At 43.0% G+C, this 12782-nt stretch overlaps 1 protein-coding gene across 3 annotated transcripts in view; it reads right to left on the bottom strand.

Moving 5' to 3' along the window:
* The window catches only part of SMARCAL1 (SWI/SNF related, matrix associated, actin dependent regulator of chromatin, subfamily a like 1), a 56387-nt gene that overhangs the window by 19080 nt on the left and 24525 nt on the right, over positions 1 to 12782 (bottom strand). For all 3 annotated transcript variants that reach the window (XM_049888116.1, XM_049888115.1, XM_049888117.1), the window contains 2 exons: positions 8031 to 8171; positions 4093 to 4311 (listed from right to left, as the gene is read on the bottom strand). In XM_049888116.1, coding sequence (XP_049744073.1) covers positions 4093 to 4311; positions 8031 to 8171 — 360 coding nt within the window. The remainder of the gene's footprint in view (positions 1 to 4092; positions 4312 to 8030; positions 8172 to 12782) is intronic.

The following is a 12782-nucleotide window of genomic DNA, read 5'->3' as shown; positions in this document are numbered from 1 at the left end:
GGCCAGGGAATTTTAAATAACCTGCCTTCTTTGTTCCTGCCTCCTAGACTTTTATTAAATAAGATCCATTGGAGTTTTTACATTTATTTTTGTATGTTGGAAATATGAATGGATTGTCAAATGGCAGACAGGTGAACTGATATTGTCACTAGGAAGTCTGTCAGGACTTGTTCCATTTTTCGGCTCCTGGTCTTGCTGATCAAAAAATGGCTTTAGACAAAGAATGATTAGAGCTGGCTTTTCTTAGCCTGTGAAGAGAGAGCTATTATTTCAGCTGAAAAATGAGAAAAAGCTTTCATTACACATTATGTTTTATAAATTGGCTGCTTCACCTTGGCTTCTGAGATTTAAAGCTTTTTTTTTTTTTTTTAAATCTTCCTCCAGATGAAAAGGTGTGAGGGGACAAGGAATCAATTCTTGACAGGTGAGTGGTACTTTGCTGGAGCTACCATGATATGCAAAGTTGCAGAGAAACCTGGGGCTAAAAAGTAATTACTGAAATAGGGACAGGGCACGACTTTCTGTAGATATACAAGGCTTCCCTACATGACTCAAACCATCAAACCATGACTCTACGTTTTAACTCAACTCAGGATTTCAGAGCTGGCCAGAATTTGAAAGGGATGTCAATGGTCACTTAGTCCAACTTCCAGCTAACACTGGCACTGCTTCTCCTTCCTGAATGAACTCTTTAAACTAGGACAATGCTCCAGAGCTGATCCGTGGGAGATCGGTGGTTTTAGAATTACAAAGGTCTGATGGCCCAACACACAAAGCAAACAAATTCATTTTCTACTTGAATTTTCCATTAAAAAAAGGGGTTTACATTAAAGAACACAAATGGGAACCAAGTTCCCAAGGATTTATCTTATTATCTAAAATAACTTATTTACAGTGCTACGGCTGCTAACCAAGAGGTCGGCAGTTCGCCAGGCGCTCCTCGGAAACTCTATGGTACAGTTCTACTCTGTCCTATAGGGTTGACAGCAGTGGGTTTGGTTTGGTGTTTGGTTTCATTTCTGCATCATGCTGAAAGTAATTTCTACCAACTCAATTCTTTTAGGGATTAAACTCTTTATTTCCCTAAGACTCCAAGGAAGCAGATAACAACTCTCAAATGCTGAACTGAAAAGAACACTGAGTACTTTCTCAGCTACATTCTTGAGGAATTATACTGCAATTTTGGCCTGTTTCATAATCTTCAAAAGCGAGTTAAGACTCTGGGGTCTTTATGAAACAGAAATGATGATCACACAGCACTATCCTGACACACTCTTCTAGCACCAAGCCTATGTGGTAGGTCATAGCTCCCTTTTCTCGGGTTTAAAAAAAAAAAAGTAACAACACATTAAAGAACTTTAGAGCTTTTGCATAATTATGTAAAGTTATAAAACACCCAGGAATCCCTGAGGAGTGCAAATGGTTAACTGCTCGACTGTTAGCCACAAGGTTGGCAGTTCAAACCCATTCAGAGGCACCTCTAGAAACAGGCCTGGTAATCCGCTTCCAAAGGATCACAGCCTTGAAAACCCTATGGAGCTTATTTTCATAAGTGCCCTATGCTAATTTTTTTATAGCAACATGTAACAAAAATTGGCATAGTGGTGCTTCTGAAAATACCTCGTGGGGAGAGGTCACAGTTGGCAAACACAGAAGGCACGCATTATTTGTGTAAAAATATGGTGCTTCTATTTTTATTTTTTGGCCATTCGGCATAATTCGCAAATGCCTCTTGGCCAGTTAATGTGACTTTCCTCCTCAGTTCAAACACCCACTGATTGCTTTTTCAGTGTCTACATTGGCTGTTCAAACTTGGCAGGAGGTGGACCAGGTAGGGGCGAGGGCGGTCTCTGGGGAATCCCATGAAGTACTGATAGATTCAACTCCATCACACACACGAGGAATGGCTTTACTAGCAGAAAACAGTGTTTTATAAATATTCAGATCTTTGCATCTAAAAATATTCCATGTCTGAATTTTTTCCACTAATATTACATTTGCCCTACTTGATCACTGGTTTTCTCATCTGGTAGATTTCACTAGCAGACAAAAAGTTAGTAGACCTACAAGACTTAAGAAAAAGTTAAAAGGAAAAACTTAAAATCGAGAAAAAATTTTTTCTATTCATTGAATTTTTATCTCTGTAAACCAGAAAAAGACCACCCAGATTGATTTAGCAACCTAACACCCTAGTTCGGCTTATGTCGTTGTTGTGTGCCATCAAGTCAATTCCGACACATGGCGATCCTACAGGACAGAGCAGAACTGCCCCATAGGGTTCAGCTTATGGTTCCACTGAAATACAATTTAAGAACCACTAGTCTATATGTGGAAACCCTGGTGGCGTAGTGGTTAAGAGCTATGGCTGCTAACCAAAAGGTTGGCAGTTCGAATCCACCAGGTGCTCCTTGGAAACTATGGGGCAGTTCTACTCTGTCCTATAGGGTGGCTGTGAGTCAGAATTGACTCGATGGCAACAGGTTTGGTTTGGTCTGGTCTATGTGTGGTCTTTGGGTGGTGCAGGTGGCTAAGCGCTCAGCTAATAACTGAAAGTTTGGTTGTTTGAGCCCACCAAGAGGTGCCTCAGAATTAAGACCTGGTGATCTGCTTCTCAAAGGTCACAGCCTTGAAAACCCTATGGAGTGCAGATCTACTCTGTAACATACGGAGTCGCCATGAGTCAGAGCTGACTTGACAGCAACTAGGTTTTTGTTGCTGTTGTTCTGTATGCTCTCATCAATGTCACGGAACTGTGAAAGATCCATGGGAAGGAAAGCATACCTGCTTATTTCCTCTGATCATTCAGATTAGTGTAGGTAATACATCATAAGCTGAGCATGGCGGGACAGTTTACCAGGGCCTCCTCTACCTGACCTGTTCCTTACAGCTACCAGCCAGTCCCGCTCATCGCATGATAAAATAACATTAAAAAAAACACATAAACTGTCTAATCATTCTGAGTTATTTGTAATCTCCTAGAAGGCTGAGACCGCATCTGTATCTAAATTTCTTTATACAGGGTATCATCAAGTCCAGATAATACTTTATGATAATGCTAACACATGTCAATGACTGTTATTTCCTTGGCAATGAAAACTACAAGGTTTTATTCCAAGAGGATGGAAGCAGAGCTGGTGTAGATTACTTTCTAATACTTAGCACAGTGTGACACTGAAGACAGATATTAAATCTAAAAAATGTCTTGAAAAGATAAAACCGCCACAGTAAAAAGAGCCCTAACATGCAGGGGCAGTAACAGGCGTGGTTGTAGCCTCAGTTCTGCTGGCTAGTAGCAAGCCTCAAGCTCAGTGGTTTTCCTCAGTTTCCCTCTCTGTAAAATGGAGACGCCAGCTTCTGCTAACCTTAAAGGATATAATAATGATTCAAGCATTAACAGGGCTTGAAAACTCTACGTTGTTAGACAAATTACACAAGTATACGGTATGTTATTAGGACTACAGCGAGCAATATGGCGTTGTTAGAGGACTAACATACATCGAGTACATGTAGGGTAATTTCTAACAACTGTTACTACACTGAGGCATTCTCGAAACACACTACACAGGAGTTTCAACTTTCTTTGAGGAATTCAGACTGTATATCCCCGTCCTACAGCTCCCCTGAGGTTATTTTTACGACCATCTGTCAACATTTATTTACGTAAGTATAAAAGCCAAAAAACGGTTGCCATGGAGTTGAATCTGACTCAGGGCAATCCCATGTGTGTCATGGTAGAACCGTGCTCCACGGGGTTTTCAAGGCTGATTTTCGGGAAGCAGACTGCCAGGATTTTCTTCTGAGGTGCCTCTGAGTGGACTCGAACCTTCAAACTTCCAGTTAGCAGCTGAACTTTAACCATTTGCACTACCCAGGGACGTCACACAAGTGTAAAATTACAAATTAGTAAGAGACGTTCTAAATAGACTAGGTGGGGTGAAAATAAAACAGGCTCCCTGTTCTTGCCCAGGGAAGTGAGAACAGGTTCCAGAAAGGCAAGTCCAAGAACTCTGGGTAGTGTGCAAGGCACCCTCACAGGAAGGAACACCTGTGGATATGTCTGCCTCCACACACCCATCTCCAGCCTGATCTTACGGTTTTGTCCTTGGTGGTCATCTCCTTGGCTGCGGCGTCCAGGGCTGCTCTGGCCCTGGCATTGATCTGTCCCGGGGCGACGACCACCATCTTGCGCTGTTTGGCAGGGAGCTGGGAAAGGACGTCAGATTTGAGGCGTCGCAGCATGATCGCTTCCTCCAGCAGGAGCTTCAGCTCGTTGAGGTTGGAGGAGCCCGAATAGTCCCATCCCCAGGGCTGCTGTGGAGAAGGAGACAGAGCCCAGTGAGAGCTCTCATGGGGCCTGACTACCAGGCCACCACCACCATCCCGGCTCTGTTCAGGGAAATTCATACGGCTTTACAAGGACATATAACATCCAAAATAATAAAAATGAGAAATAGGTGAGAAAGGAAAAGGGGAAAAAGAGAGTCAGGAATGAGGTGAACGAAAAACACAGATCAGGACGTTCTACAGTTTGGCACTGAACTTTCTAGCAGCAAATACCAAAAGGGAAATTTAATTAGTCAAGCAATTTGGTGTCCATTACATGAAAAAAAAAAAAAAGAAAAACTAAGCTTGTCAGATATTCCTGCATCTTAAACACAGAAAACTACATCTTCCCTAGGGTTTGTCCTACAGAGCCTGTTGCACAATGCCATGGATAATGTCGTCAGTAACACCTTTATCTGATGAGTTTTACAGGCATTTTAAAAACTGTTGGTCCTCACTATGGGTTACACCAATGGAACCAAGTACAATGTAGAAAAATCAATCAAAGTGGTGGCAGTGGTGGGGGTGGTAGTGGTTCGGGACTGGGGAGATCTAGAACACAGGCTTTTGCCCATCTGGCTGAATCCAGAGGTGGTTTCAGGAGCACCTAGGCAGTCCTTCGCGCACACAGTTCCCTCATTTAGCACCTCTTGAGAGGCCGTGAGCTCAAAACTCTACTCGCTGTCGCACAGCTGGTTCCCAATTAAAATAAAAATTCTATCCTTCACCAACAGTCTTACTGAAAAAAAAAAAAAAAAAGGTCACACTCACAGAAAATTAAGGACCCACAGTTTCTGCTCCCTTATATTTTCCACCACTCAATGCCCCTTCTCCCTCACCCTCATAGACTGTGAGCTACCTGAGGGTGGGTGCTAGGTGTGCTCATTTTTGAGGGCCCGGGACCTAGAGTCATGGAAGAGACATGGTAACCCAAAACAAATCCATTGCCATCCAGTCTAATCCCACTCATAGCGACCCTATAGGTCAGAGAACTGCCCCAAAGGGTTTCCAAGGCTGTAATCTTTACAGAAGCAGACTGCCACATCTTTCTCCCTTGGAGCAGCTGGTAGATTCGAACCACAGGCCTTTCGGTTAACAGCCGGAGACATGGTAGGTGTCCTATAAACCTTCGTTGGATTAAGGCCAGTAAAAAGGTCAAAGGAGGAGAAATAAAATGATCAAAAGCTGTTTCTTCTTTTTAAAAAATACTCTGAGATCAGCAAACGCCTTTCGATAGCTCTGGGGTCACAAATGAGCTCAGCATGGGGTGCTCTGCTCGGTGGCATCTCTTACTGCTTGAAGGTGACCAATCAAAAGCAGCTCTGGCTTATGGGCAGCGTTATATAAAAATCATGCTAGGAACAAGTAGGTATCATAATTAATTTAGATATTATGTTCCAAAGTGCTAATCCCGTCAGCTCTTCATCTTGCAGGCCAAGACCTAACAACACAAAAGATTTTAAATTGGGCTTTGGGATAACCACAATCCAACAAGCATTTATTGAAAACTTAACATGTATAGGCACTGGGCTGGGTGGAAGGATGGATACAAAGATGCCCACATCCTTAGTTTGTTGTTGTTAGCTGCTGTAGACTCGGCCCCTGACTCATGGCGACCCCACTCACAAGAGAACAAAATGCTGCCTGGTCATGTGCCATCCCCAGGATCACTTGCAGCTTGGACAGTTGTGGTCCATACAGTTTTCACTGGCTGATTTTCGGAAGCAGATTGCCAAGTCTTTCTTCCTAGTCTATCTTTGTCTGGAAGCTCCACCGAAACTTGTTCAGCATCATAGCAACACACAAGCCTCTACTGAAAGATGGATGGTGCCTGCACAAGAGGTGCGCTGGCCACAGATCAAACCCATGGAAGGCGAGAATGCTACCACCAAACCGCCAATGCCTCATGCCCTTAGCTTAAAAAATATCAATTCTATTTTATTTTATTAACTGCCACATGGTAGGTTTGCTACGTTTGTTTTATTTGGGGGGAAAGAGGGCAGGAAGAGGACAGAACAGGGAGAATTCAAGGAACTGGGGAGATGGTGGCCTGAGACTGGGAATACAGGAAGGGATAGTTTGGGGAGTCCTTCCGTCACTACTTCATTGTTACCCCATGGACCTAGATAGTCAAGGGAGAGAAGACCCTCTTTAGAAAGCGAATCATTGGCAATTAGGAGAAAGGTAAAAATTACCTGAAGAGCTTTGAGGAATCATCAAAACTATATGCCATCAACCTCATCTGGACTGGGCCATGTGGGAAGTGGGTTAGATTTTGTTAAAGCAGTGTATGACTTTTAAACACGTTCAAAAATTGAGAAGTTTCCTGCTTCAATAACCAGCTAAAGATGGTTTGCAATTAAGTTTGCAAAGCCTTACAGTTTGCATTATAAGTACTTTGTTTGAATGTAAGTGGATATCTTTTAAAGTACTTGAAAAAACTTTTTTTTTTTAAAAAGTATTTCAAAATAAGACAGATAATCTTATTTATACATCACAAACTCACATAATAGTGAGTCTTTTCTGTCATAGATGGCACGTGAGTAAACTGCAGCCATTTCTCTAAACCGTCAGCATCTTAGATGTAAACAGGGGCTCTGTAAATTTTCGATTTGATTACAAAACAGGAATCCTGAAGGTCTGAATTAAGGTTTTAGAAAGAGATTTTTTTTAACTGATGGTTCTCTTTTTTTTTTTTTTTACTGTGGTAAATATGAGCCCTGGCAGCACAGTGGTTAAGAGCTCAGCTTCTAACCAAAAGGGCAGTAATCTGAATTCTCCAGCCGCTCCTTGGAAACCCTATGGGGCAGTTCTACTCTATCTTACAGGGTCTCTAAGAGTCAGAATTGACTTGATGGCAATAGGCTTTTGGTTTACAGTAAATACATGTATAACCAGACATTTGCCATTTTAACGGTTTTTTACGTGTATAATTCCATGACATTAATCACATTCAGCTGTTGTTCAACCATCACCGTTTCCAGATTTGTCTGTCGCCCTTTCCGGAAGCTCAGTGTCCCCCAGGCAATGAGTCTCCCTCCCCCCGCCCTCCTGCCTCCGCCTGGTAACCACTAATAAACTGAGGTAGAAAGAGAGATTTTTGACTGCGATGGCATTTGTGTTAACAGTCTCTCCGGCCATTTCTGGAGAACTCAGGCTGCACAGATTGTAGCTCCACAGGTTCCTGCTCCACCAGCACCCTCTTCATGGGAATAATCTGTAAGTCAAAGGCTTCTGGCCACTGACCAGGAACGAGTCACCATAATGAGCCCCCACTTGTGAACAAAGGTTCAGTGACAAAAACCCACCTAAGGCAGCTTGAGATGATGCTCCCACCTGTTGTCTTAGCACAGACAAGATTTTTTCATTTTACTTCATACTCCTCCCCCACCTCATCTTCTTGCCCCTGCAGAGGCCTCAGCCGCACCTCTTACCATTGGCTCTCTGAGCCCCACACATCTAGCATTAGCCACTGGTCCCCCTACTATAGAACACTGGCCTGGAATCACCACAAATATTAAAGTCAGAAGGGATTGTTCTCATCTTACCCCCGAGGAAACTCTCAGGTCAGAGAGTTAGGCCAAACAGAACTAAAACCTCGGCCCAGCTCCCTGGCCAGTGTTCTGTCCACAACACGGCCAGTGAGAAGGAAAAATAAGATCAGGGCAAGGGATGTGTGGGTCAAAGAGGCAAGACAGAAAGAATACCCGCTTGGCATCACAGTAGCGCAGTCCAAAGGCGTGGAACTGAGGGAAGAAAGTCGGCTTGACTGCGATGATCTGGGTGTAGAGCTCTGCGGGCCGAGACATGGCTGGTGTGCCCGACAGCAAGATCACCCTCTTGGCAACCTAGAAAACACAGCCAAAAGTGCTGAGAAGACGCGGGAGAGACACAGAGGAGATTCAACCTGCCCCAGGGAGGCAGGAGCTAGATGCCACCAGGAACAGCAAGACCCCCGGGTTTTCACTTCCTGGACACCTGACTGCTGGCAGTTCTCAAGTTTAATCGCTTCAGAACCAAGGGTAGATCCCAAAGACGCTAAAGGCTGCCTCTTTGCAGAACTCTGTGGCCCACACATGGGCTCAATAAGCAAACGTACCGTGACTAGAAAAAAAGACTGTACATGACCAGAGAGCCTGATGGCACTGTCGGGGTCACTTAGATGTCACCTCCGTTTCTTTAAGTCCTCACTGTCTTCATGGCGTCCTTTCCAAGTTCTATCTTGGTGCTTAACGCATCACACTGAATTTTATTTTCTTCTCTCTCCCCCGCTAGAATGCAAACAACTACTTCTTCTGCCGTTGTGGTAAACACATATGTAACAAAACATCTGCCATTTCATCATTATTCACACGTACAATTTAGTGACATTGTGTTTAGTATGTTATACAACCGACACCATTATCTATTTCCAAATTTTCCATTGCTCTTAACAGAACCAGTGTCTCCTAAGCAATGAGTTCCCTTTCCCCCTCCTTCCCGCCTGCCCCTGGTAACCACCAATAACCTTAAGTCTGTATACATCTGCCTATTCTAGATATTTCATATAAGTGGAATCAAACAATATTTGTCCTTCTGACTATAAACTCCTTGTGATCAAAAACTAGGCTCTGTTAGCCTTCATATTCTATAATATAGTGCCTGGTACAAAGAAAGTAATCAATAAACGAGGAAGCTAATTAGTGTTCTAGGGAACATGGGGTGAATTCAAAGAAGCTGGCATTGGAAAAGGAAGTGGGGATGGGGCGGTCAGTGATAGGCCTGAGCTTCTTCCAGAATGGATTTCTGATGTCCAAGTTGAACTTACAATCAGATAATAAGTCTTAAGACCTGAACTCTGTTTCCAAGAGGAAGTGTCGGGGATTGTCTGTGTATAAGCCTCTATTTTATTTTCTTTAGGGGGAAAAAAACGACCTTCATTAACTCAACCTCACAGTGTTTCCGGCCCAGAGATCCCTGACTCAAGCTCATTTTGCAGTTAATATGGACTGAAAAAGGTGGGCCCGAGTCTATTTACCCTAAACTCAGCCTGTTTTGCAGCAGCCTGCTCAGCAGTGGGCAGGAGGGACATAAATAGCTGGTCAATTATGACGACGAACTCCAGGCTTCTCACTACTCTGACACCAAGCTGACTCAAGAAGAGCAGACCCAATATCCCACCTCTTATTAAGATGGGAAAACCAAAACCAACCAAGCCCATTGCCGTTGAGTCAATGCCGACTCATTCAATGCCGACTCATAGCAAACCTGTAGGACAGAGTAGAACTGTCCCATAGTTTCCAAGGAGCAGCTGGTGGATTTAAACTGCCGACCTTTTGGTTAGCAGCCATAGCACTTAACCACTATGCCACCAGGGTTTCCATTAAGATGGGAAAGACAATAGAAATTTAAAAAAGAGACATTTCTCACTGCACTGGAACATACAATCATCAAAAATTACTGGAGGTTACATTCATTTCAGCTCCAGGAAGGGACCCTACTGTGGAACTCAGTTGTCTAGGAACAGCTTGTTAACCACTATAACCTTGAGTTAATGACTGTAGTCTGAGGCAACCGTGAGCAGTAAATCACCTAGGGGGGATTAGGTTTTCAAATAGACACGCTGCCTCATAAAAATAAATAAAGGTGAGACACAGGGAAGGAAAAATGACAAATATACAATATATGCAATTCTCAAGATGCACTTTTGCCCTCTCAGCAACCACCACTACCCAATTCCATTATGACGACAGTGTGCCAGGAATTTCTCCAGCTATAATTTTCCACAGTTCAATTACCCAGGCCTTCTAATTTCCTGCACGGTTTAATGCATACTCATTAAAATAACAATGAGCTTCTTGAATGACGTCTGTAGCACTGCTTGCCATGGCTCAAAACCATTTCAATGAAATGGGAAAAAAATGAAAAGTTTTATCAACAGGAAAAATCTGCCCATCATCCAACGGGCCTTGGTGGCGCAGCGGTTAAAGCGGCTGCTAACCCAAAGTTCGGCGGTTCGAAACCACTAGCCGCTCTGCGGGAGAAAGATGTGCCAAGTTGCTCCTGTACAGATAACCTTGGAAACACTGATGGGCAGTTCTACTCTGTCCTATAGGGCTGCTGTGAGTCTGAATTGACTTGACAGCAGTGGGTTTGGCCCATCATCCCAAACCTATTCCCTTATGTCACTGTGCTTGTCTGGGGATCAAGCTCCCAAATCAGGTATGGAAATGAATCCAGGATTCTCCATGCGATATTTATAGGATGTAGTTAATACTGAGTCAGTTCTCCCATAATCTTTCCTGACTGGAGAGTGATGGGATCGCTGCAAATGGATGTCCGTGGGTGTTAAAAAGCAGAGGCAGTGTTACGGAAAAAGGCCAACTTTGAAAAGAAACCAGAATGTCTCAACTGTCACAAAGCGATGTGGCCTGCTCTCAGCTCAGCCCCAACATGTTTGTGTTGTCATCACTGTCGTCTATTTTAATCCATGCCCAGCTGCAAATGGTGCATATGATTTATGTCATTTGCAACCTAGAAAATACAAATGCATCCAACTATGTAACTCAGCACTAACTGAACACTACACAGTTAACTCACCTGGCTAAGGAAAGAAAGCACCAGACAAGACATAGTTGGATTAATTTTCTTAGAGTATCTAGAGCTGTGGTTCTCAACCAGGGAAAGAAAAGTGATCTGCCCTCCAGGGGACATGTGGCAATGTCTGGAGGCATTTCTGGCTGTCACATCTTGGGTAGTGCTACTGGCATCTAGTGGGTAGAGGTCAGGGATGCTGCTAAATATCCTACAACACATGGGACAGTCCCCCGCAACAAAGAATGATCTATCCTAAAATGTCAATAGTGCCGAGGTTGAAAAACTCTGATCTAGATGAAGATACAGCCAAGAAAGAAGAACGGCTTGATTAACAGAATGACAAAAAGCCCCCCACTCACACCCACACCCCAATTGCGCAAACAGCGCAGTGGTAAGTGAAGTCAATGTTACAAAGAGACTGTTTCAAGGCACCCTTAGGAGCAGCAGGCGATACTCACGGGTCCCATTTTAAACTACAAATTCATCAAAGTTGTATAGTAAACGCAGAGCAATGAATACTAATTAGCAGCAAAAAGATTTGTTTTAAACGTGCCACTATGAAACACAGCCAAGATATTAAAGATGTAAACACTGCCTTAAAAAGTCTGGCTCTGAAGCACATTTCAGAAACCAATATATAGCTCAGCTTGCGTAACCAGACAACATTAACAAGGCGGTTGCTAAGAAGCTTTCATATTATAACTTTAACGATATAATCTATCTATGGTGCAATTTCTTTTGTCTAAACAATCAGGGTACAGATTTAATTTTAGTTATGGCTGTAATATTGGAACCACAGTACCAACCATGGTCTATTAACATTTTTCTAAGGAAAACATACTAAAGCTTCCCAAAGACGGTCACTACCCTGGGAAAAATGCTTGAGTTAAATGTGTCCATAAACAGCTATGGATATATAAATATTTATGGACAATATGAACAGAGGATCAAGTTTTTTTAGTATTTATTTTTAGCTTATTTTATTGCTGTCTTTTTTTTTCTTGAACTTTAGATGAAAGTTTACAGAACTAGTTTCTCATCAAACAATTAGTACATACGTTGTCGTATGGCATCTGTTAACAACCCCACGACATGTCAACACTCTCCCTTCTAAACCCCAGGTTCCCTATTACCAGCTTTCCTGTCCCCTCCTGCCTTCCAGTCCCTGCCCCAGGGCTGGTGCACCCCTTTAGTCTTGTTTTGTTCCATGGGCCTGTTCAATCTTTGGCTGAAGGGTGGCCCTCAGGAGTGGCCTCATTACTGAGCTGAAAGGGTGTCTGGGGGCCATATGCTCAGGGTTTCCCCAGTCTCTGTTAGGCCAGCAAGTCTGGTCTTTCTTTTTGAGTTAGAATTTTGTCCTACATTTTTCTACAACTCAGTCCAGGACCCCCTATTATGAGAGGATCAAGTTTTTTTAAGTAATTTTATTTTTAAGTTTGGAGCATATGACATAATCCTATCTTAGAAGATGTATCATATCATTTGCTATTTCTAAAAACAAAAAATAAAACAGACTTCAAAACGAGCAGACATTTGTGTGTTTTTTGGGGGGAGTGAGGATTGGTAAGATTATTTTGAAAAGCTGAGCTCAGTCAACATTTGGCATATTTGTTTCCCCAAGTGTACTTTAGGTAAAACTTCAGGATTCCTTTAAGCAATAAAAACTGCAGCTTTAAAATCTTGGCCCAACACCAAGGCTGCTTTAATAGTGCGCCACATAAACACATGCTTTTGTTTGCTCAGTCTACATTAACCAAAGTGGATCCCTCCAAAGTCATCTGTTAAAGATTTCTAACTTGTCAAAAGAGAAAAATCTACTTTTCTAAATGGACTCCCCCTCCCCGCCCCCATATTAGGAATAAGCACACTCCAGAAAGATGGAG

Source organism: Elephas maximus, chromosome 6 (genome assembly GCF_024166365.1).
Source record: "Elephas maximus indicus isolate mEleMax1 chromosome 6, mEleMax1 primary haplotype, whole genome shotgun sequence".
Taxonomy (NCBI): Eukaryota; Metazoa; Chordata; class Mammalia; order Proboscidea; family Elephantidae; genus Elephas; species Elephas maximus.
Note: the sequence above shows the minus strand (reverse complement) of the source record. Positions and strands in the feature narration are given on the sequence as shown.